This window comes from Tenebrio molitor, chromosome 5 (genome assembly GCF_963966145.1).
Source record: "Tenebrio molitor chromosome 5, icTenMoli1.1, whole genome shotgun sequence".
Classification (NCBI taxonomy): Eukaryota; Metazoa; Arthropoda; class Insecta; order Coleoptera; family Tenebrionidae; genus Tenebrio; species Tenebrio molitor.
The window spans coordinates 9853205-9880365 of record NC_091050.1 but is presented as its reverse complement, the minus strand read 5'-3'; the positions used below and the strand labels follow the sequence as shown (position 1 = coordinate 9880365).

The 27161-nt window shown below is 37.9% G+C and overlaps 1 protein-coding gene across 7 annotated transcripts in view; it reads left to right on the top strand.

Annotated features, from left to right (window-relative positions):
- The first annotated feature begins 6263 nt into the window (after positions 1-6263).
- by (blistery) overlaps positions 6264-27161 on the top strand; it is a 137579-nt gene continuing 116681 nt past the window's right edge. For 6 of the 7 annotated variants that reach the window (XM_069048026.1, XM_069048020.1, XM_069048021.1 and 3 more), the window contains exon 1: positions 6264-6624. In XM_069048026.1, the coding sequence (XP_068904127.1) occupies positions 6541-6624 (84 nt within the window). In that variant the 5' untranslated portion in view covers positions 6264-6540. The remainder of the gene's footprint in view (positions 6625-27161) is intronic. The other variant, XM_069048022.1, reaches the window with a different exon arrangement.

Below are 27161 nucleotides of genomic sequence, written 5' to 3'. Positions count from 1 at the left end.
ACGTCTGTGACAGGAATTAGTCTCCGATCCGAATACTTTAAAAGTGAAACAATTCAAAAGTTTAATTCCAGTGATGATTATTTAATAGTTTTTATTGTTTTCAACTGTCATAAATTCTCATTTTTCTCCTTTGTAAACTGCCTCCTAACTGCTCTAAAGCAAAAAATAGCAGATAACCAACCGTTGCCCTAGACAACACATTCAAAGTGACATTTCTTGAAAAATTTGTCAAAACTGTCAAAAGCAAATGCGAAATCATTTTAAAACGATTTGGAAGCTCTAGGGACGTCGTTTCAAACAATAAAAGTTTGTATGCAACTCGTTTCTGTGCAAATTTGGCTTTTCTAACTGCCCTCGAGGCCTCAAAATTCTCCAAAGTCCAATTTACACAGAACCTCGTTGCATAAATAACTATTATTGTTTTCAACTGTCATAAATTCTCATTTTTCTCCTTTATAAACTCCCTCTTAACTGCCCTAAAGCAAAATGAGCAGATAACGAACCGTTGCCCTAGACAACACATTCAACGTCACATTTCTGACAGGTCTTGGAAAATTTGTCAAAACTGTCAAAAGCAAATGCGAAACCATTTTTAAAAGTTTTGGAAGCTTCAGGGACGTCGTTTCAAACAATAAAATTTTGTATGCAACTCGTTTCTGGGTAAATTGGGCTTTTTTAATTGTCCTCGAGGCCTTAAAACCCTCGCTACGCTCGTGTTTTAATCTTGTCCCTCGGGCAATTAGAAAAGCCCAATTTACACAGAAAGTCGTTGCATAAATAATTATTAAAGCAGGGGAGGGGGTAGAAACATGTTTTGAGCAAATGAAGAAGGAAATATAGGAAGTTTGAGATGAATCAAAAGATTTTTGTAAATTAATTTTTTATTTACAGCCCCTGAAAAATTGAAAATAAATTAATTAATACATAAATTCATAATAAAACTTTTTTACGAGAAAATCCTGAATCATTAACTGAACAGTTGAATTTACTCAAAACTAGTGAAACGACGTTTAAGTAATAGCCAGTGATTTGTCTTTGAAAGTGTTACCACGTGTGGGAATCGAGCCAAATGAAAATCTGTTTTGTCATAAAGTAATTGATTGAAAGAAACTGGACACAGAATATGCGAAATATTTCCGTGATCAGCGATTTTTGAGATGGACCGGCGCAAGACCAGATTTAAATCATATTGATATTATTTGGAAATTGATGAGCAAAATCATCACAGACATTATCAGTCCTAATTAATATCTCATAATGCAGAGTTACATTGTTACAGATCTTCATTTAGGTACGTTACTGTAATTACCCATAACAGTAGCAATTTCACAAATTCTCCTGTTTCGAGAGAATTAGAAACTCACTACGTGCACTCTGCTCACCCTTCTTCCTATGTAATTCAATAAGCACAATAGCTAATAAAAGAAACTCTACAATTACATGAAAATTTCAGTAGACTTAATTAACTTCCAGACAATAAGACAAAGCACCGAGAAACCCATTGCAAAATAAACATTCGTCGAAAGGAGCATCACAATTACACGTTCAGGTGCACCGTCCCCATATAGTTAATTATAAATCGACCTAATTCAAAGTGTTAGTTTGCAACGGAGCCGCAGTCAAAGTTATATTTGGAATTAAAGTAACACGCTGGCTCTCCCGACTCTGTAGACCCTATTTCAATATTTGGATTGTCGGAGACAAAGGGCTAGTTTACATTGTGCACAAGGTCCTCGTTCCGAAACTTTTAGGTAGGTGACCATGGCCATAAATTGGATGGGAGGAAGAATACGGTCAACGTATTGTCCGTTGGTAATGTCGCTTCACCTTGTTCGGCCCGTTCTTTATTGATGTGTTTTATTTTGTAGTGGAGGTATTTACGGGACTGAAACATATTTTATGGTTTTGTAGCGCTCTGTAAACGACAGGAAAACTCTAATACAGTCATAATTGTGGTGGTTTCACCCGAAACTGGTACAATTGTCGTCGTTAGTCCATCCGGGTTATTGTACCGAATTAGAGCCTAAATCCGTCGCGGCCAATTACGCCCTTAACCCCTGAACTGGGTGATGGAGTCGATAAAACGATTAGGTTGAGTTGTGGCTCCCTCCGGAACGTCTATCCATAATTTTAAAATTTATCCCCGCGAAAATGGCCGCTCGTCGATCATCCCGTAATCTATAAAATGGAGGAGAAGGAAGGACTTTATGTCTTCTTCTAAAAATAATTTCACTGTGTTCCACCTCACGTTTGTGCACGATGTGCTGAATTTATTAAACGGAAGCCATCACCACCATGAGTAAATAGACGTTTTGGAAAAAGCGCCGTTCTAGGCGTGCTGCCGCCGGATTAGGGAAACTAAACATATTTGCTCAAGCTTAGTTATAACATTTGCAACTTAATGTATGCAGCAAATTTGTACCCTCGAGAGACTTAATTTCCTACACGCTTATTGCACACCGGCTTTTAAAGTTGGAACGATGTAACTTACTGCAAGTGTTTCTTTTATTGCAAAAATAAAACAAGAAGGTGTTCCGGACAAACACGAATTAGGTTAAGTCAGCAGAAATGCAGCGAAGATCCCACCTGACACGCCACAAGGTTGTTTAATTTTTTAGGTGGCGCCGTTCCAATGTCATTCTTTTATGCAGACTTGCCTCGGTTTGTTTCAGGCTGAAATTTTAACACAATGCTGAACTCTGACAAAACTCATTTGTGCTTGAATTTCAGCCGATGTATTGTCGGCAGTTTTTCATTATGGCAGTCAGTTTCACTTGATGTTTCTCAAAGTTTCCAACTTCTGATGGGTCTCAGAATGGATTTGAAACGCTGCCAAGAGAATTATCACTTGACAATAAACTTGTAATTATTTTTGTTTAACTGAAATTAAAACGCGGCGTGTATTTAAATTCTTTTGGAGACAGAACATTTATTATCTGGTAGATAATTGTGTCTGTTGATTCTTTATTTAAACAAAACTTGGTACATCTGATAACAGCAGACGGACGTTTCCCAAGGAACAAAAAAATAAATTAACCTTCTCCTCACCTACTGAATAAATTCATCTTGAAACTTTTTGGGGCATTTTATTCTCGCAAGTTGGAGGAATTTTTCACTGGAATATGGAATAAAATTAAACATGATCTCAAGATATATCGCGCGTTCAAATGAAATCCTGGGCTGAGTAGGCGTTAGAAAAATTAAACCGTTTAGAACAGTGTAAAGTTTGAATTTCCCGCCGTTTATGTTTAATCGGGACATAATTGAACATATTTGTTTTCAGCAAAGGATGCCCTTAGATATTTGCTTCGAGAATAGGAATCGTTAAGTTATTCTGTTTTTAATCTAAAACATTGCAAAGAAAGAAAAAAAGGAAAGATTTGTTTGGCTCTAAATTTTAGGTTAGCTGTCAACATGCTCCAATTAATCTACGCTTTAAAAAAGCACAACAATTGACGGTTTCCAACGCCTTCCCAGCCCAGGATTTCATTTGAAATACAACACGTAAACCAAATTTTCTAACCTAAGTGTACATAAATAAGGTGTGGTCAGCCAGAAGGAGTTAAGAAGTTAAAGAAAAATGTTTGAATGTCTAATTAACTAATCAAAAACCTTCATAAGATTTAATTCTTGCTCTCTAAGAGTTCATAAATTTTTTTACTAAGATTTTTATTTAACTTTAAAAACGTATTTGTTTCTTGCAGATTTTTTTCAATTTTATTTTGATCTAGATGAGACCCAAATGTTTTAAAAGGCTCGTCTTGAGATATCTACATTGACGTCTTATTCTCACTGTTAACAAAATCGATACTTTGGACATTTAGATCATCGATGACTGCAGGCGTAAGTGTAGTGTAACCATATTCACCCAAAAGAGGACATTACATTCGGCGATAAAAGGAATCAATCTTTATTAAACGCGTCCTTTTAAAAATGTCTCCTTGGTAATTTCCTTTCGGGAGTAAAGGATTCTAACACTTTACGTCATTTGCTTGCCACACCACACATTTAAAAAATATTACTTGTTTGGTACAAAGAAACTGTCAACGACTTGAAAGTACTTATTTTCACGCATAATGAAAACCTTAGACCCTGTTTTGGAAGCTCTCGTCTCTTTGTTTTTAATCCTTACAGTAAGGAACTGATTTTGTCCTGAAACTGTTAATCCTTACCTACACTCTCTTTGTAAAGTAACTTTAGGATATGCCGCATTTAGTGGCTGCTTCTCCTTTTAAGATGTTGCGATCCTTTGTCCTCTCTTGTTCAAAAACTGAACGTTCAGGATTTTTCCAAATGTTTTGTATTTCACATCAGTCGTACAATGTTGATTGTAATATGTACATGATATCTATCGGGTGTTTTTTTAAATTTCACCTCGTAGTAGGCGTTGGAGAGTCGAGTGTGAACGCACCACTCGTGTGAAACGTAAGATTTAAACAGTTGATGCGTGATCTGTAACCCGTATAGTGCGGTCACAATCGACTCTGCAACGCCTACTATGAGGTGAAATTTAAAAAAACACCCGATATAAAGTCTATGATATCTAATAAATCTATAAAATCTATAAAATCTTGGGCAAACTGCTTCTGAAATTTTTTCGTCACCGAAACATTTGGGACATACTGACTCTTTGACAAAACGTGGTCCAATAAAGTAATTAATTTTTTTTCAAAGCTACACCAAATAAATTACACTAGTAACCCCTAGTCATGACAGTACTTGTACATCATGCTTGAATTATTCCGTTATTTCGTGTTGTAACAGTTAATTCAATGCAGCTATTTAGTGACCACACCTTATATGCAAAACATTTGTGATTTGGATAGATAGGAAAAGCAATACCATTTTTAAAGAGATTAATTAAATATATAGATTGTAAAAAAACTGTAAACATTTTAATGAAGCAGTTTAACAAACTTTGAAATATCCTTCAAAAGAAAAACTATAACCTGAAATGTAAAGCTAAAATAATTTCGATCAAGTGAAATTAACTTAAATTGATGTTTTAATCAAAATAGTTTTGCCCTTGATAATTTTGTTTCATAAATGCTTTCGCCTTTCTTATAATTTTTTTTTTTTTGAAAATTCAAATACCTACATAGTTTTTTAAGTATAATAGTTTAATTAATTACATAATTAAATATATCGGGTGTTCATTTAAATTTCTCCTCAAAGTTAGCGTTGATTGTGAATGTACCACGGATTACAGATCACGGATCAACTGTTTAAATCTAACCTCACTTTTTTCGTTGTTTGTGCTTTTAATCTGCAGACTGACGAGTGGTGCGTTCACAATCGACACTTCAACGCCAACTTTGAGGAGAAATTTAAATGAACATCCGATATTATAACAAAGCAACTGTAAACATTTGACACTCTCTCTTGTAAAGACCTCTAGAAGAAAATGGTTGTACATAAAATAAAAGCAGTTTTATCAAAAAAATAAAAGTATGGAATTAGCGGTTTTGACTCTTTCTGGGGCGGTCAATAATAATCCTTGTTTAAAAGAGCAGCTTTCGAAATTGAAAGTTCATATTCGTTGAAACAGTTTTCTTGGAATGGAACAATAAAAAGCTTCATTGTACTAAAAATTTAAATTATTGCACATTTATTCTTTTTTGGGTAAAAGAATGTGGCGAGGTCGGAAGTGCAAAAATGTACAGTGTTTTCAACACTGCCGGATGTTATTCAAACATTTGACTTTCTTTCAGAAGGTTTTTACGCTTTTTGCCGTGCTCACTTGACCGAAAATGTAAGCGAAACTGGCAACATTACATTGCCAAAACACTCGTTCACATTTTTGTTGCGAATTCCCACTTAATTAAACCCAACTGTCGTGTTTAATTTTAGTTAGACGCCGATAAAAGCGGCATCGTTGATAAATAATTTGCGAGCGGGGTTGTTTACACCGAGCGATTAATACTGGTACTTTGTAAGGGACAGATCCGGAAATACGTCCGTAGCAGAAGTCACTGTTGCCAATAATAGGCGGCTTAATGTCGTCGATTCTCTATTCCGGTCAGCGCCGGCCCCGCATCTGACATTTCATTCTGGCGCGCAGAAATCCCCGTCCAGGACCTGGTGCGGCCGGCCAGGTGGGCAAAGAGCGACAAAGCGCCCAATTGGGCAAGACTTAAACAATAAAGTTCAACGAACAACGCATCGGCACACTTCCTATCCGCCACATTCGGAGGAGCAACCTTCGGTAGTCGAACTGCAGGGGTACAGAGGCTGAGTTTTCCAAGTTCCGGACCGGAGCGCGCGTTAGTTGCGTCCGGGAAGCCGAGCGCTCAACATCGGAAGAGCTCTGAAAGCTGCCCAAATGCCGGGCTTTCGCGCCGACCCATTCTACTAACACACGTGATGTTATGATGAATTTTAAATCGGGCCCAGTAGATTAGTTACGCGCATTTAAAATTCATTATATACCGTGCTTATCTACTAATTCAAGTCGCTTGTCTAGGTTTAGTCGAACTAGTGACCAGTTTTACTAATCGAAAGCTTCTAGGATAAGGTGCTAGCTTAGTTAGATTAGGGAAAATGCCGTGGATTAAGTCGTGTTTGTGCCAACACGAAAAGAAAAAAGCGCCAACAATCAGCCCCCCGATACATCTACTGCTCAAGGTAAGAAAGACACAATATTGCACCCGTTGACCACCCAAACACTCTGACCTGTTTGGTGCCCAAATTGCTAAATTGAAATGTTGTTTTCTAATGAACAAACAAAACAATTTGTACAGTTGTAAGGTCAGTAACCAGCTATTACTTTTTAGAAATACATAACATGGGAGAAGCATTTACTCACAAGTCACTTAATTGATTTAGGAATCGTAAATATTGTTATGTTGTCATTTTGATGTCGAACACAAATGTAAAGAAGTTTTATTCACTGGCGCAGCTCGAAAAATATAAAATTTAAATGAAATGACTTTTACAGATTTAAACTTTTCAAGTTTGAGCATTATGGAAAAAAAGGGTATGGAGTTTATTCAAATTTTTTGCCCAAAGTGTTGAATAACATCACCTTGAGTTTGAAATGGGCATAAACTGCAATATTTATGTTGGTTTTTGAAATGCAGAAAAAATGTTTTGCTTGGGTGATTTTACGTGAAAATAAATAGAAATGAAAATCATTCAGTTTCGACGTAAACATTTTGGAATTGTATTTCAAAGATAAGAAATTCTTTGTTGCACAAATTACAAATAAGAATTCGTCAATTTTGAAAATTTCCAGATACTGATAATGAATTTAAAAAAATTAAAACTTAATTTTTTTATACAGGGTGTATCTAAAATGGGTGTGTTAATTTTAACGCGTAGCAGAGCTTGTTAAATTAAACGTTTTTTCTATTTGAAGACAAAGCGTTACAAATTGATTTAATTTGGAATAAATTAGCTATCGAAATGTATACCCCGCCTATGGTAAGGGCGAAAATTCTCTGTTATGATAGAAACGGAGCCTTGTCAAAAAATTGTTATAGGAAAAATTAAATAATTAAAATTAAAAAAATTCTTGTAACAAAAAAATAGGGACACACAAAAGACTCGTTTGGTAAAAATTGTGAGGCAAAAAATCTTGGAAAACTTGCTAATTTTGTAAAATAACACACGTGTTTCAGATACATCCTGTATATTTCTCGTCCTGTCTGCATACTTTTCGCAATAGATTATAAAAATCATATCTAATGTTTCAGAATAATAATAATTATTATTATAATAATTCAGGTACTGAAACGTTGTCCAAAACAAATTTTATTATTGAGGAGTGTTTTTACTTAATTTACATTAGGAAAAAACAAAAACTAATTCTGTCCACGGGGTATATAATATCACTCTATTTTCAATTAGTTTACGTTCTTAATCTCCTAACTTTTTTGAAATCTGTTCTGTTCTTGTCCTTCAACTTTCTTTTCCGAACACAACACCAATCAATAATAGCTCAATCACAAGATCACAATTACAAAAAAAAATCCAACAAATTGTTGTCTATTGTACTGCGGCACCCAGTCCGAATACCCGAATCAAGACGCGAATGATTTACGACAGCGAGAATTGGTGTCACTTCTTGCAATCCGAATGGTAAACAAATTGTCCAACGTGAATCACCCGGTATGATCACCAGAATCGGTTCCCTCCATTCAATTTCTGCCCTATTTATCCGCTTAATATTGTTATGCCAATAAGTAGAGCCTGCCAGCTATTTTCTTGATTGTCGATCAAGCCGCTTTGATCGTTCTTGATATCGCGGTTTTGATCGAAAAGTTAACGCCGCCGGCACAAAGCTCGTGGGGAAAATCGGCTATCGACACCTTTTCCGCCTTATCGCGCCCTTCCACACAGAAAGAACGAAATTTGTTATACACGGAAGGGTGTGCCCTTTATGAATGAGCACTCATCAAATACATGATGAAGCGGAGCTGCTCGTCGAAGTGCTTTCCCAAGAGGCTGGAGCTACAAATTTCCTGCGCCTAGGTCAGTGACAGAGACATAATATGGGGAATCGGGGGGTTTGCGCCTCCCCCAAGGGTTTTTATGTGACGCGCGATCTCTACACTTGTGTCTGTTCGACTTTATTTTTTGAAAACTTACTCCCATTACAGTTCACTGCGAAATTTAAATTTCTAATCAGAAAGAGATAACGCAACAATTGCACAGGTCACTGACCAAAAATTAGTTTTATTGTGAGTCACAAATGATCTAATTTAAATCACAATCTCGTCATCTCGATATTCACAATTCACAAAAGCGACCACAATGCTGCTCAGAAACTAGATAAATATCTTGGGTGCAATCAGATTTATTGACCTTAATTTTGGATAATTGTCTAGCCGCCAACACCATTCACCAGTGACGTGGGAAAATGCAAGATATTAATTATTGCGTAATTATCAAATAATTTATTGTCATCATGAACCTGCACAAATTGTAATTGGTGACACGAACCAGTCACCATTAAATTATCTCGGTGATAATTCACCATTGAGCAAAATCATCCTTATAATTTGCATTTAGTTGGTGCGGCTCTCACTGGTTGGATTTCTGAGAATCGGTCGATTTCATTTGTTGATTCTAATCACGTGACAGGCGAAGGAATATTATATAAAATATACACATTATAAGCGATACGTGAACAGATATGGCGTGTTCGGTTTGAGGATTATGTAATAGTTTTTAAAGACTTCCAGGAATCAAAATAAACCATCCGCGCATACAGATTAACATAAAAAAGTCAGAATCCGAACGTTTTCGACAGATCGAAGAGGATGAAACGCTTTCTATCACAATATCGTTGGAGGAAAACCAATCTACGTTTATTCAGTGGACTTTCAGTCCAACTTTTCAACAAATTTCACCACGTAAACCCGACATGAGTTTTACTTCTGAGACGGAACTCCCGCATTTTTGATAAGGCTATAAATAAATGAAATTCCACTCTTTGGTCACGCCAGGTTTTTCCAGAACACAGGATAACATCTTTATGCAATTATTTTTACTTGACAAAAAATTAAACAAAGTTGACCGTTTCTTTGCAAGATTTTTCCTTTGTAATTCCATCGTGCCACTTAGGTTATCACGAATTAATCTGTGATATTAATTTAGTTTTAGCGTGGTGTTACATTTCATGCTACTTTCTAAAGCGAGTCTATGTGGGAGATTTCTATGGTGTCATCATCATCAAAGTATGACCTTTTAGCAATAATATGGTTTTCTAGACCTTCAAAACGAAATATTGATCTTAAAAATAATCAAATTCTTGTGAAAAGTATTTTCTAGTATAGCTCTACATTCAGAAGATAGCTAAAACTCTTTCGAAGATTAGTTTAGAAGATAGCTCTTGGTCTTCATCATCATATTATTTTATTATTATAGTCGTGGGTTATGATGCAAACTCCACTATACTGAAACTTCAGTTTTTTGGGCACCTAAATGAAGAATCAATGGGGGTTTTCGTAATTTCTCCTAGAACGCAGTACCAAAGTGCAGAAGTCTTCTTCCTTTTTTTTTAAGCCTTTCCCCTTTCACCACTTGGCCTATCAGGTACCTTTACGGTCGGCTTGTTTTTCTCATTTTCCTTTATGTGGTGCGGCGGGGCTCCGGGGTACTTTCCCCGGCGACCCACGCCCACCCTCTCTCTTCTCCTTTTTCTGGACGACACAACACGAATACAACAACACACAACATCCATGGGAGGCCCATCCGGCCTGGGATTCGAACCCTGCTGACCTCGCGGTGGTGTCGGAAGAGTGTCGCTCTTCCTTCCACCACCCCCTAGCCCCTGATAGACATACACACACATCCATGGCCCGGCGGAGGTTCGTTCCTTCGAAAAAATCCTCCCCCTTCGGTGGGATTCGAACCCACTAGCGCCGGGACCGTGACCTCGGAGCACTGTCTCCGACAGCCATTCGGCCACCGAGCTACCTTTCTTCCGTGCTTCCTAAGACCGCAGTATTCTGTTATCAATCCCATTGTTGTGCTGAGATTTCACCTAAGTAATTACAGAATTTCTTCCATTTTCTTTTTGAACCTCCGCGACTGCTTCAGTCCAATAATCACGGTTTTGTTTTGTAACTTAAAACTCTTCGCGCTCTTATATGGTATTCCGCAGATGGATTCTTGTTCTACTATAACTCTGTTAGACTCCTTTTTTCCAAGATGATCTACTCTTCCATTTTCCTCTGCGCCTTGATGTCCTGAAGTCACTCTAGATTCATCCCATTGCGGCATTCTTGAACAACTCTGGATTGAATCATTGTGCTTTCTAGAGGATTTAGTGCCGCTTGGCTATTGGTCCTGATGTGGATTCTCCTATTTATTTAAATCCCAACATGGCTGGTACACAATTTTCTTCATCTATAATACCCTTAAAGAAATCACTTTATATCTATCTTCTATCTGGTCGAAGTTGCGTCTTCATGTTTTAAACAAACATAAATTGCCCATCTTTGGGACATTTCAGTGCACTTTTGGCAATTAACCACCGACACAATTGCTCTATTGTCTAATCATTTACGGCCGTCTAAATTCTTTCATGTTTGATGCCTCGAGCCGGGAGCAAATCATTGAGTTATCATTTGCCGGCCCCCTGCTATTGACCTCTTCCAGTTCCGCCTCTGTTCTAAATGAGTAAAAAACATTCGCTACTCGCTGTTTCATCAGACATAATAAGTGGCCTCCGCGTAGTGGGTTTCGAGTAAGATGAATTATCCGATGGTATCAATGGGCATCACATTATTAACTACGACTGTGAACAATGAGAACGAAGAGGAAGTTGATTATTCATCGTTGATTATTTTCCAAGGCGTGCAATCAGCGTCGTCTTGCACAGATTTCAGGAAGCTAATTCGATACTTGTGCCACATTAGCCTCTAAACTTTGATGAATAGCCGGGACCTCCGTAGTGGTCGGCCTCCTGTTAGACCATCTACATACTGCTGCTGCCAGAACGAATGATGAATTACCGAAAGGGCGTGGAGCGTCGTAACCTCTGCCACTTCCCGACAACCTGCGTGGGTGCACTCTGTCCAATAAATCCGGAAGAATTTCCAAGGAAAACGAATTCGTCGGCACATGTTGATTTCGATCGATTCGATTTGGATTCGCTTTGACCTACCCTAATTCTGTTTGTTGCGAAGAGGAACCGAGTCTGGGAAAGAAGTTCGCCGTGACCGAGTGGATCAATTTTAATAATGCAAGGGTACAGAAGTTGTCGGATGCCTCAGTCGACTCTTTATGGCTTCATGCATTCCATGTGGGCATTAATTTTGCACAAAATCGCCAACTTAGATGAGGGAGATGAATAATGCAAGCGAGGATCGCCTACAAATTGATTTGCAAAAGGGATTCGTTCCGTCCATTTATAAAATTGGAACCAAGTGAACTCATGCCTTGTTATGCTTACCTACACTTCGTTATGTCATTCTTATGTCATGTGTTTATTTATGGAACCGTTAGCGTTTAACGCGCGTGTAAATAAGGAAGGATGAATAAATTTTTGGATTAATGCGGTAATTTCATTGGCTCGGGACCCTGGCATTACGTCAAGTCACTTAGCAATAAAGATAAAACCCATAAAGATCCTGTTTTATTCTCTTATCTCCCTCGCGTAAAAAAATAAGTCGCACTGGATGCTACCGGATTAAAATGATTAAGGCGCCTCTTGAAATCTCAAAAAATTATATTACACATTTCAATTCTTTATCTTGTTGTTTCACCGCCGGCCAATGTCAAGGCAGCTCAATGTCGACGGTCTTGGCAAAGGTTACGCGGAATGATCGAGAAAGTCCGCACAGACAATTATTTTACATTTTATGTGCGATTTGCATCCCAAACATGCTTTTTAATATGGAAGAAAACAGTCCCTCCTGAATTCTGGTACTGGCGGAATTGAGCGACCTAAATCTTCTACGTCTTCGGGATTCGCGTCGTTTAGTCGCCAATATCGCGGCTTACGCGAATCTTGAAGATTTGAATAAATTGCAAACGCGTCATTCTGGACTTTTCCTGGCGCCATTGTTCGCAAATCCGAACAATAACACCATTGTTCACTGCTTCGATTAGTATTTGCAGGTTATTGCGGTCACTAAAACGGCAATTACCGAATTAACTCAGCAGAATACTGATTAGCGCGCTTTCTAGGCCACAGTCACAAAAGCACAGAGGTTTCTTTGAGATATTTTCATACAGTAATTATAAACAATATTTCAAACGTACTCATTAATCTATCGTACAAAATAGTTATTTCGGTTTTCCTTACTGTAAAACACACCTTTACCTTTAGGTTAATGTAGCTGCGATTTACCGACGGATGTTTTGGGGGAGTGCGGTAGCACGCACGGTTAATTTATTCTTTTTACAGTTACTTTAAAATTAAAGTGATCATACGTTACTTTAATTTAGTGTACAAAAACACATTTACTTGGTATCATTTTTCCGAGATTTAAAAAAAAATATATTGACTAAACGCTGTTCAAAAATCAAAAAACCATTGTGGTGCAAATGACTTATCTGTCACTGTGATAAATAATAGGAAATGTCATGAAAAAAGTGTGTTATTAGCACCACAATGGTTTTTTGATTTTTGAACAGCGATAAATATGTAATCAAAATCATAATAGGGCAAACAACCTATTAGGTTGGCACATCTGTATGTCATAAAGTTTGACATTTGTAATTTCATAAAAATCTGCGAAAGTGTAAAATAAAACATTTTGTCAGCCGAAAAGTAATACAAATGCCGTACGGTAGGGTTTTTTACAGCACGAAAACTAGGTTTCAGGCACGAGGCGAAGCCGAGCTTTTGCGTACTATAGATTGATGGATACTTTAGAAGATTTATTTATAAGCACTAAATCAAATATACACTAAAGTTCAGCTAGCTGAGAGAAAATTCTTAAAGAATCAACTACAACAATTACTGGACTATCCACGAAGATAATGGAAAATGGGGTTAATTTGTTTCATAACTTCCAGATAAACTATCCGCATTAAGCAGAAGATTATTGTGCAGAAAACAAAGCCGGGAATAGTGGCTCGCTAACTGCTTTATTATCCTACCCTCCCAATTGGGACAATTGGAAATTCAACCCTTCACACTAGATTAAATTTTGCTCTAGTCTCAGTTTGAAAAATGTATTTTTGTAGTGAACACGTAGAAAAATTCTGCAGGGCGGAAGCACCCTGAACGAAAATCGATGCCGATAAAACTCGTTTGTATATTTTCAGAATTTAGAGCCATTGGGAATGTCATATCGATTATCTGCGCCCATAACTTATCGATATTTTCAACGACTCTGCATTCAGGCCGATTTATGCGCTCCTCAAATCGTTCTTGCTCCAAAACGACCCCGTTTAAATTTCATCGAACACGTATCTTAGTGACATTTTTGTGTGTGGCGAAGTCCCAAGAAGGTCGGCGCGTCCTCTGGGTATAACGTGTCGGCGATGACCGCTGCCTCAGCTGGTGTAGCGTTTCCGCAACCGCAATTAATTTCAAGAAAAATTAATTATTATCAAGCCCTGATACAGCTGAATATTTTGCAAACAGTACAAAACTGCTGCGCTTTGTTGTTGATACAAAAATGCTGCTCATTACCGTAATAAATAACTTTTCGGGGCGAGAAGTGAAGAGTCAGCATGAGGTATGCAAACAACAGCAAGTTGAACGAGATGCGAAAAGTAAACAGTAATTATTGTCAGCGCTGATAAATAGAATCGGGGTGGAAAGCTCCCTCTTCTGTTCACTACAATTAAAATAAATCTCCAATTTCCGACGGTCTGTACAAGAGACAATTAATTCCGGTGTCACTAGAGGCTCCAGAAAGAGCGCTTCTTTTTGGAGCGAATCAGAAATCCATCACGTGGACTCTAAAATTAGACTGTGTTTGTGCTGGTTCACAATTCTTAACTGAAAACACGTCGATTAAAATTTTGCCAGATTTACGACACGTTTGCGTCAAAAATCGCTCGTAGGTGGGTTGCGATTTTAATTTGAGAAAACACTTCGCTCAAATGAGAAACGCAAGATTTCAAGCTGTTCTGACAAGAGCTAATAATGAGTATCAACTGTGTCAGTAATAAAAGAATCCCATGTAATGAAAATATTTAAAAATAAACAAATTAGTAATAAAAACTTCAGCTATGAGTGATATTTGTCTGTCAAGAACTCTAAATGTGGTAGGAGCTCCAGGACTTGATCAAATTCTTGGAGAGGCTGAAGACACAAATGTAAACAAAAAATTTGTATCAAGGGCAAAAAGTGCATCTTTTTCGTCCGAGTCTAAGTTTTCTTACCGAGGCGCAGCCGAGGCTTCAAAACAGGCGAGAACGAAAGGCACTTTTTGACATTAAATTTTTTAGGCGACCGCAGGAACTACAAAGCAAAAGACATAATTGGAAAAATAGTATTTTTTTTATCAGCTTGCTAACAAAACTAGAAATTTAGTATTTGCAATGCAATTACTTATTTACTTATGGTGGCAGGACAATTATCAGTTTTGTCGGTCTCGTTGTTAACTTTCTAAACAGACCAACAGATGGCGCTACGGCCAGCGTCCGAAAAAAGAGTTACTTTTCGTCCGCTTGTGAGTACGTAAAATTACCGTTTTCATTAGTGGTGCCTAAAAAGTAAATGTTTTAAACAGTTTCTGTGCTTCGGTCTGGTTGAGGTAAATTTTCGATGTGTTGCTGGCACAGTCCTTGGAAAAAAATCTCTCCTGCCTGACGAAATACTAAACAAGGAGTCTCACTATTTGGGTTACTCGTCTTGCTTTCGGGCGCTGTTCATCGGTGGAGATTTATGTTTATAAGTGAACTCCTCGCGGAGCACTTTTTATCCATCCCGCCTTGATTGATCCGGGCGCTTAAAGTATAACAACAGCGGAGTTTTCTAGTCCGGGCGTTCATTTCTTGCACGAGTGAATAATTCAACAGTGATTTGTATTCAAAAACCGAAGTAAACGGTCATGGTGAGTTCGTGTATTCAAATGAGCACGCCACGGAAGGACCTAATTGTTATTTCAAACTGATCGAGGAGCCACGACCCACGAATTTCGATTGGCGTTAACAGTAATTTGAAAGATTATTATGTCCAATCATACACACAAGAAATCGAATCGACAAATCATCCAGTGAGAACGGGAAATGGAAAATTCGGTGAATGATTTCCATCCAAAAATACAACTCGTGCTCGCGTTTGTTATTTCTGGCCGAAAACTTGTATTAAAAGTATAAATGCGACTCGATGTTGCGGGAATTAACAAAGCCCGGACTAATCCGGAGTCGAATCGAACCGATTGATGGGGTTCATTTTAGTGGAGGAAAAAATGTAAACGTTTGGCACCGACACGGCTGCATTAATTGAATTTCCACTGTTTGCTGAATGTTTTCCGCTCACGCTCCCAAACGGCGGTTTATTTTTATGCGACAAATCATTCAAACGTCAAAGATCGATCTCGGGATAAATGTAAATATCCCGGAAATTTTTTCAGCCTGCGGGACCGGAGCGCGTTCTAATTTAAACACGTCCCGACCAAAATCACGAGAAAATCCAGTTTAATTACGAATCTGTGACAGATTCAAACGTTCCACGAAGAAACTAAAAATTGTTGTGAAAATCTTGCTTGTTAAACAAGTGTTCACCTGCTCGGACCTATAAATAGCGCTGTCAAAAATTTCAGACTTTCAGTGAACTTCCCCTTCACGTTACTTGATATGTTGTTCCAAGATATTCAACGTTCTCTCGGATAAAAGCAACAACAACAAGCATTTCGTATTTTCTGACAGTTCTCTTTAAGCGAACATGTTTGAAGGAATCGAACAAACAGCAAGTCCGCTGCATGCGGAATAAGTAATAAGAACCTGTCAATGACTTGCAGCGGCTATGTGCGTGTAAATTTGGTCATAAGCAAACTTCATTAACCACTCGACATGCAATAATACAAGTGAGAAGGCATTGGCAAGCAGCCTGTAATAATATTGACGAAGAATAGTAATTAAAACGTGTGAACGTGAAACCGTAGATTAAAAGTGAAAACGAATCCCGAAACAAATTCAGTTGAATTTTTAATTTGTCGTTGAAGTTTACTTTGAGATAAATTTACCTGGGACGTTTTAATTCTGGCCAGAGCAGTTAAAGCGAGTTTATAGCCTATCACAGAGCAAGGTATTGTTGAGACTGTCGAGAGTTACAGGTTTAATTAAAGTCGAAACAGACGATAAACACATTTCGTTGGAATCGGAAAATAGTCGGTCCAAAATTCACATGCGTGTCCGGAATTATCATGTAATTAAGCCGAAAACACGCCACAAACAGTAAAAAAAGAAGTGCCCGCTTGGTGGTCCAAGATTACGTGGCCATTATCCCGGAGCATTCTGGAAATTTTGTTTGACCGAAATTAAGCCTTGCTGCAGCATAATGCAGTTATTACATGCGTACGGCATATTTTGCGAGTTATGAATTAATTTAAATGGTAATTTGACAGCTTCATCAGCCGAACATACTAATTACGGGGACCGCCAAGGCACCGGAGAAAATGCGAAACGCGACGGGAGAAGACTCCCAAAGACACGAGTCCTCTTCGGCCATTCGCTGAATTTGCGTTTAGTAGTTATAAACAATATATGAAAAGCACCCAGCAATCCATAAAATGGCGTTCTTCACGATCTGCAGTTCTACGTTGAGCTGTAGACCCATGGTGATGATTGTGAACCCTTTCTTGCGATCATCTACATTCTAGACGTTTAGAACAAGCTAGCGAAAATAAATGGAGACATTTTAGATAGTTTTTAATAAAAAGCATATCCTTGAATTCAGTTTGATTTTTTTTAAATAAGTTGTAGTTTCATTCATTTATGGCAGAGGTGTTGGATTCTCTCATGGGCTGTGACGCCAGGTGCGGAAATAGCAAGCTTCAACTTCCGGGTCACGTGAACCGCGTCATTTTCAGGAACCGATGGTGATGACACCCATGACTCAATGAGGATTTCGGACGGAAGCTTGTCGCTTCTTCGGCGTCCTTCTGCAAGGCCATCTGTTCCGGATGAGTTATCGGGAGCGACCTAAAAAAATAATTAGGAGCGCTGAGACTTGGAAACGCCGCAAAACTTTTAATGGGACCGAGTTGGCGGGTCTGGCTTTCGTTTATTAATTTTATTTGCGATCGTCGACTCTGCCGTCTTAATTAAAAACTATTAATAATTGAGGAATGCGATGACAGGTCGGGATGAATCGCGAAATTTTGGGAATTTCGAACTCGTCGCGGAACTTCGGGAAGAAGTATTTGTATCCTGTGCGGGGTCGTCGTGAGGGAGTATCATTGCTGGATACTAAATAGCACGTTTCGGGAAAGTACAAGGGACCCATCAAGCTTTCCTGTTGTTTATAATTCAAAAGGGATACAACGGAACTTGGTTAATTTTTTAGTAAGGGGCGGGCCACAGGCTGCGGGAACCGAGTGGAAGAAACATTACACCCCTTCCCGGATGCAATTTCAGGAGAGCTTTTACAGTAAATCGAAAACTAGACTTACCATTATCCAGGACGGACTTTCATGCTGCTTTCTATTATTAATTCTTATTAATCTAAGCTCAAAAACGAAGAAATCGCTGACGCACTTTGCATGTACATGCATTATGTTTATAGCTTTTACATGCATTATGTTTACGGTATTGATACTCACGCATGTCGTAAATGCAAACGTAAATAAATAATCTTTTTTTTTCAATAAATTTTAATAGGAAGTACCATTATGTAGCTAATTAAAATTATAACTACTGCAAACTACATATATATATTATAAACTGTAATATCGATTTTATTACGCTTTTATGCTCCACAATACTAGTGCTTAAAAACAACCATAACGACTTTATGTGAAAATATTTTTTAGGCACCCTTTTAATGAAAACGGTAATTTGACGTGCTCACAAGCGGACGAAAAGTAACTCTTTTTTGGACGCTGACCGTGGCGCCATCTGTTGCTCTGTTTAGTAAATTAACAACGAAACCGACAAAACCGATAACTGTCCACCACCACCCTAAATTATGTAAATAAGTAACAAATAGCCTACTGTATACGAGACTTACTATATACGACATTTTTTTGTTTCTCTCACCCATTAATATACTTTCTAATGTGATGATTTTAACATCCTCAGAAAGCTAATCTAAATTTATAGATTAAGAGGGCAAGGGTCTTGCACTATAACACGATTGATTTCTTTACAGAGCTGGCGTAATTTATAATTTTGATTAGATTTTTGTTACAGTTCCAAATGTCAAATTATTTAAACAAGGCGATTCTCAGACTAATTTTGAAATGTTGTCCTTTTTTAATTCCATTCCTAGTCCTTTCCCTATTTTTCAAATTATAAAATGAAATGTTTTAACCCTTCCTGTTTTCCCTTCCACTCTTTACTTTTCCACGAACCACTGTCTTTGTCTTCGCTACAAATTTTTTTTTATTAGAACGTTGGGCAAACAAAAAACATTTTTTATTGTGTGCTTGCATTCACATCGACGGCGGAGCTGTCTCTCTAATTTAGATAGTTAGATAAACTCCAAAGAGAATGTTGATTTAAAGGAAGTGTAAACAATTAAATTGTGCGGTCCGCTTATTGCAATTAGGTAACAATCCAAATGAAAATTTTGTGTGTATTCAGCGCGTCATTTTATTACACATCTGTAGAAAAATCCCACAGTTCTAAGCCTTTGTCATCAATCACCCGAATTTATCTCGTAACATTTAAATCGCTTTTTGAAATCAGTATCCAACCAATTTCAATCACTCAGGTTTGCTTTGTTGAAGATTAGACGGGGGAAAGCCGATTATGTCAACTGAATATGTAATGAATAAGTTTCAGAAGCAAGAAAACTCGTCCCAGACCCTTTTATAATTCCGTAATTTATTTAATAAATATTCTTCTGTGGTTTCATATTACGTCAAAATTAAATCTCCAAACTACTTCATTTGAGATTCGGAATTTTGACCCACAAGAACGCAACTTTCCACAGAAAATTTGATTTTTGTCTGTGCAGTTGAAGAACTAACGTGTAAACTTTTCAATCTTGTAAAGCTTCGGAAACAAGGAATCAAATCTGAAACTACATAAAGTTGTCTCCTGAAAATCCCACATGACAGATAGGTACTTATTTATTTGCTCCAGACCTTCCCTTCTAAATTACAAGCTTGGATCATGTCCACTTTGTGACAATTTTTGCGGTAGCAGTGCACGTGTTCTCTTTTATGGGCTTCTGTTAACAAACTGGCAATATTCCCTAAAAGCACAATTTTTTCCACCACATATTTAGTCGATCGCTGTCATAAAAGAGATATTACTGTGGCCCACGTTAGGACATAATCCCTTAAAGACGAGGCCAGAATTGTTTAAGGAAGCCATAAATCTCAGAAAACACCAAATAACCAACAGCTTTTTTCGAAAAGTGCTCGTAATCCCCCATCGAGCTTTCCCCGCTGTGACGTCACCCGTGACCACCTGATAATAAAACTTGCGTCATCTGTGTTGGAGACTGATAGCGGGAGTCATTCTACATTTTAATTGCTTTGACGGCCAAGGCCAGTGTGGGCGATAACATAACACGATTGTGTTGCATTTGCATCGACTTATGGACCGAGATGGATTCTTGGCTTAATTAAGATTTCTGTTCGGAGCTTTTCCACGTGCCTTACTTAAATGGACCGCGATAATAAGGGAAACTCCAGGGAACTGGTCCATTACCGCAGACGGACGCTTGTTACTTCTTCAGCTTGTCTTGTGAATAGATTTTACACCGCGCCGAGAGCCATCTGACTCTGTTGTTCGAGAAATTTCTTGCGGCAACAACTGAGCTTTACCGCGGGAGTTCGTGTCGTCCAACTCGCTGCTAAGTTGGCTCTTTGTTGGCTCCATTAATTTAACAGTTCCATAACGTTCAGCGTGGTCATATTTCATTTTATTGTATTAAACTCGTGTTCCGCTCTGCAGCATGCTCCACACAAAATTATTTCCGCCACACTTTGAAAAATCCGATGACAGAACTTGGGGCTTGTGCGTCGATCACAAACACAATGCCCTGGAAGAAGCCAATTAGGTAATGACCCCACTCACGCGAGGCCGGCCTGGATGCCGTGCCTTCAATTTTGGTAAAAATCCGAAGAGCTGACGCTTGAGAAGATTAAACAAGGTATAATTAGCGACTGTTACGAGCTTTCCACTTTAGCGTGTTCGAGCACTAATAGTTTGCTGCAACAGTACTCAGCGTCTATTTACTCTTGGGATTTTTTGTATAAGGCGGCTTCTTTCTGAATTTTACTGCATATTTTTTCCGGCGGCCATGCCGGAAGTGGCGAAACCAGATGTATAAATTACCCTTGGAAACTTTGTGGAACACGTGCTAACCCCAAAGGGTGTATCCGAAATAACGAGACGTACGAGATAGATGTGTCCAATCCCACACATTTTGTTATGAATGAAATATAACACCGCGATGAATGAAATACTGTGATAGGAAGAGAAAGGTAACATAAAAAGTAAATGGTACAATAGAACAATGGTAACACGGGGACGAAACCCAAAAAAAATGTGTAAAGCCACAAAATTGTACCCTAAACGTCCTCTGCATCTTCAATTTACGGTTGTTAGGAGTGTGTCGTATCTAATTTCAAAATCAAGATATAGTAAACAAAGTCACCTGGCCACTATTATCGAACTAACAGAGACTAACAATGTGTGTTCTCATGAATGGGTACGTCCCATATATGGGTAAAAGGTACTAAAGCGAGGGTCGGAGTGATCGCCGCGTGTACGGATTTTTTTAATGTTATGAATTGAATGGACAGTGGCGTAGCCAAGAATGTCGTAGACAATATGGGGCGGTTGAAAGAAGACATAAAATAAATACACGACCAAAAAAGGATAATCAGATATAAACCCAACACCAAGTGTTGGACTTTCTACGCTCAAGTAGGAAAGAATTACACAATGTAAAGCTTCCGCACCTCTTGCATCAATCATTTTTTTATATTTTGACAACGAGATAAGGGCTGTTCGAAATTCGCCACGAAATCGATGTTTTCTGCGTGACGCTTTAATAACACGCTAACCCTCGGGCAAGAGGAGATAAAAATAAACAGATAAACAAAGAACAACGATTTGATCATAAATTCGGTACCGACAAAGAAAGTAACTACCGTGACTTTCAAAATCGTGTCTTCAATCACTTCGTGGTCAGACAACATAATAAGGATGTTTCACACCTTTGCATCAATTATTTTTTATCTTGAGCACCAAATTGAAAGAATGAAGAATCAATCCGAAATTCACAATAAAATCCACTTTTTTGTCCTGAAGATCTAGTAAGGAATTTTATTCTATTGAATGTTAATAACAGGGCCAAATGAAAAACATAAAATAAATAAATAATCAAAGAAAAATAATACTACCTATGAAGAAAAATTAAGAACAATTAGTAAAACCTTCATTGTAATCGTAAAATGAATAAAGGATCAAAATGAGAAGGTTTTATCAATATTTCCCAACCTATAGTTGGCGCGGAGAACCAGTGGAGTAGTCATGAGGTGTTCACGTGATAGTTTCTAGCAACGTCATGAAAGCCTGATTTACACTGCCTCGCCAAATTTGAGTTTTGTGCGGGAAATTTAAATCCTATTACTTTTAGAATGGATGGAAATTTCGGCTGCGTGCGTTGAGCTGCACCTTACTTCTCAATGCGCGTCCAATAGGAAAGCATCCTCTGAAAACTACCACTGAATCGCAATTGTAGTTAAGAATTAGAATTATTCGACAAATTCGACTATTTGAAGCTCACAACAATTGTTATTTCTATGACTTCACTACAAAGGTGTAGTGTAGTATTTTTTCTGTTATCACCCTTTCTAAAGAAAAATTAGAAATTACACATTAAAGCATCAGAGTAAGCACACTTGTCGTTATAAACAAAGGTGTTGGATTTTCTCATGGGCTATGAGTAACATCTGAGCAAACGACGAATCGTCGTCGTCACTGGTTACGTTAGTGTCGGCTCTCTCTCGTCTATTTGCATGTAAAGTAGTCGAAGTATTCAGTTTTCATTTACAGATTTTTCACTGGTTTATCGCTCCGCCTTCGCGCAGATATTTCCAAGGTCACAGCCCATGAGAGAATCCAATACATAAGGTTACGATTCATAAACTATTTATTTTATTCTCCCTGGTAGTGCCTCGCTTTTAAGAATTTTTGAAAAATGGATTCTGGTATTGATTCTGAGGAAATACATAGTTCACCAAGAGGTTAAAAGGATATAATTCGAGTTGTTACTTTGCTTTGTCTACTTCAATTGAAAGAAACTGTAAAATGAATATCCGGGCAATTTTATGATTTAAAAAAAATTGAACCATAAAGAAAGTAAAAGTGGTTTAGAGGCTATGAAATTTTATTTATTTCTAACAACCAAGATGAGATGTGAAGATTTTTTCACAAATTAATTTCTTTCTACTATGTATATATTTTTCTTGGCTTGATCACCTGGTGTTGAGCATTTTTCAACCACACTTTCCCTTATTTGAAAACATACATAAAATAAACAGACAAATAAAGAACAATCTTATGATAAACCCAAGTATTGAAACTTATCATGCTCCATATTTAAATAACAAGATTTCACACCTGTTGTGTCAATCACTTTTTTCTTATATTGACATCCGGGATACAAGCACAAGAGATCTACGGAAAGTTTACCAGATTTATTTTCTGCTTTTAACCAGTGAAGAATGTTATTTGATCACTTGATCCTAATTCGCTAACTCCTAATAACAGCAAAATACAACAAAAAACAAGTTGACCAGTGTCTCGTTAGCAACATTATCATCGGATTAGTAAATGATTTCATCATAATTCGACACTGTTGAGGGTCATCAAGTCAAAATTATACTTAGGAAAATCAAAGTATGTTTTTTGTTTGAAAAATCTTCTCCATTTGTTACTCTTCAAAAGTGTCTTTCTCTAGGTAATTTCTAATTTTCTCTGTTGGTGGTAGCGCAAAAATTAAGAAAAGAATGAACGGTTGGAAGTAGCGTTGTAACCGGTTAAATATTTATCTTGATGATATTTCCATTATCTTGTGCAATCAACAACAGTGCCTTACGTAACAGCGCTGTCATCTGTTTGAGCAAACAATTTGACTTTTCCACCAATTCCACAATAACAAACGTTTCCCACAAGCCATTAGCTAAAGCAACTGAATGAATGCTTTATTGCGTAATGTCCCACAAGTGAGATGCACGTCAACATGAATATTAATGTAACCAATTAAACACTAGATTAGTGCTCTAAACGAATTTAAACGAAATTCGACCGAATTGGCCTTCGCACTCGTCACCACACAATAAAGATCTTGCAACAAAATCCCCACGAGCAGTAACGACCTTTAGAAGAACGCAACGTGCAGAATGTCTTCCGTTCCAGGAAGTCGGCTCATTGAAACAGGAGGCTCGGCTTCAGCTGGTATTTGTCTGATAGCGCCATTCTGTTGGCATTGTAGTGCATTAGTATAGGTGTGGATGGTCTCCGGTAACGGTACCGAAGAAAAGGACCGTGGCGCTAATGGGTAGATGGGTTTTTCGGGACAACACACCTACCTACCTGCTCATGGGTGGCAATCGTGCGTGCTGGTAATTGGACCAGGTCCGAAACGGGAATGGGTAATTTTCCCTGGCTGTCACAATGGAAAAATGGCCGAGGAAAGTCATAATAACTGGGCAATTAATGGAGATGAGCTGAATTTATCGCTGGCATTTGAATAATCCCCTCGTAAATTATTGTTTTACCAAGTTCGTCAAGGAACTCAAGCGTTCCGATCAATTTTTAATCTCTTAAAAGCGTCTTAGGCTTTTTTAATTTCTTAAGTCAGTAAGCAGTAAAGCAATCCTTGAGATTTTCACGTTCTGGGGGAGCCGTGTTTTGTGAATTTTTCACGCTAACGAACCAATTAAAGGGAAAACGCGAGGCAGAGAAGAATGCGCGAAGAGTTGAAAGGTAGCACTTCGCTCCCGGACCATTCTCATTCGCAAAAATGCGCCCCATACAAAATTAAACAATCCGATTTAATTATGAATTCCGTTGCATTATTAATGTCTCTTCCGGCGCGCGCTCCGGAATGTTTTAATTTTCGAGAGACAGATTTCTTTGCCCCTGAAGCGACCTTTCCTGCAAAAATCTTGATTCGAACCAGCGAAGGTGATGATCGGCGGGCAGAGCGGCGGCATGAGTGACAAGGGAAATGGCCATGATGCTCCTCACCAACGTCCGGTGTCAAAATGGTTGATGGTATTATTAAGAGGCGTAATGGTGTTGATTCAAACGAGATGAAGTTCGCGGTAATCGAGTCGGATTCTGGATTGAAACCAGATGTGCTCCTAAAAATAATCCGTTTAAATTTTTCAGATGATTAATTTCAGGCGGAGGAAAAAGTTTGCGACTTTATTAAAAGTTGCTTCGGCTCTAACGCCTAAATAATAATCGTTGGGGAAGATTCCTGGGCCTGCATCTGCACATGATTATGCATCCGAGGAGGACAATGCAGTAACTCTGTGTCTCCTGGAGAATTTGCAAGATTCGATTTCTTAGAACGCCAAGGTCTACTGAACACGAAACAATGTATAGTAAAAATACCGAGTGATTTTTACCGCTTGTATTACGAGGAAAAAACCCGAGGCATAAACTCGGATCCTCATTATAATTTACTCGAAAGGGGGATTCAGGCCGTGGCCGCGAGCCTGTAACTAATAGAAATCTTGTACCTAATTAGACACTTCTTAAATGGGTTGTAAATTATGTGGTACCGCCGAAGAGAATCCAATTATTGAATAGTTCAACGACAGGAGGTAATTCGGAGTAAATTGATGAAAACTTCGGTAATAACACGTTCGCGGGGTGGATGATTCATTTTTTTTCATTGTTACTATTGTGTCGCCACACCTAGGGTAGCGATGCATCACCGTTTCGGCCGTATTCATTTATCATCACTACTTCAAAACAAGGATAAAAAATCTATTACTCTAATGGCAATTTAGCGGATTAAAAAATAATATATCAGTTTCACGTCATCGGAGCCAATATTTTTCGATGAGTAATCCTCGATGCAAGTGTGTTGGGGGTCAAGATCGAGATTGAATCCCCTCACGATGTATTTGTAGTTTATTATTTCCTTCCGAACGGACGACCCACTGCTCCGAATCCATGGTTATAAATTGCTCGTTTGCAATCGACATTTACACAGAGAAATGAATTACGAACCGTGAACCATTAGAGCACTTTTGAATTATTGCGAAACCCTTTCATCCGAGGGCTCAGAATCGTCGAGCTCGATTCAAATTAAAACTATAAATATAGTGTCTGAGAGCAAATTGTGTGGGAAAGTTGAATGATTTAATTGAGGTGTTCTTGGCATGTTCGAGGGTCAAAGATTTTTAGCGAATGCAGTACATTTTTTAAACTGTGATTGCGCCCCACATAAAGGAAGTAAGAGAAAGCGCGGGGAACTTTCAGCGCTGAATCATGAATATAATAATGTAATTTTTGTTTTACGAGCGAAATTTGGTTTTTCTTTTTGCCATTTATGACCGCACCACACTTGGAAGAGCACTTCATTATCATTTCTTTCCGGAAATAAATTTTATTGGGAGGTCTTCAATTTTGCAAGACATAGCTCGGCGCATAACCAGTGTCGTTGCAAAAATTTATGACACACTTTGGTTGGGCAGATTTTCATAAATGAGGGAGTTTAGGAATGGGATGTTTTAATAAAAATGACATAAATGAAACTAAAAGAAATAAATGTTTACAGTGCAAGAATAACATACAGACATTTTAAATTTATTAAACTGGGAAAACTTCTTTTCCTTTTCTTTAAAATTTCCCGATGAAATTCTCAACAACAAATTGGGACAGATTGCATTTCAAGGTCGCGTGGAGGATTTGGTTTGTTTTTTAGCAAAAAATATGAGTTTTTCATTGTTTTTTTAATTTTTGTCTAATCAGCATTACGACACACCAAATTATTCTAGAATACATAATTTCCTCATATGTATTTGCAAATCAGAGGTCCACATTCTTCTTTTTACCGTTCAGCAGCGAAGACCAGACTGAATGGTTCAATGAGAAAGATTTTCTTCTCATATTTCTTCTTGCACTTAAATCTGACAATCTCAGGTATGTAGAGGTGTTGGATTCTCTCATGGGCTGTGACCTTGGAAATATCTGTGCGAAGGCGGAGCGATAAACTGAAGCTGAAAAATCTGTAAATGAAAACGTTGACTACTTTAACGAATGACGATGTTTTCCGGTCGGTTTGTAGCGCCTACTTGAGACCGATATTCGTCGTTTGCGGAGATATGACTCATAGCCCATGAGAAAATCCACGACCTCTATATTTGACACTTTTTCGCTCTCTCTTTTTCCAAGAATTATAAATACATACTGGTTTCTGGTGGCATCTCTCGCCAATAATAATAATAATCATAAAAAAAACAGAATGTGTCGTAAAGACGCACGATAGAAGTGAAATTTTGTATTACAGGGAAACATTGTAATTATTCATCAATCACTTTTAAATAGCATATTCACAACAAAATTGTATATTTTAATGAAGAAAATAAATTATAAAC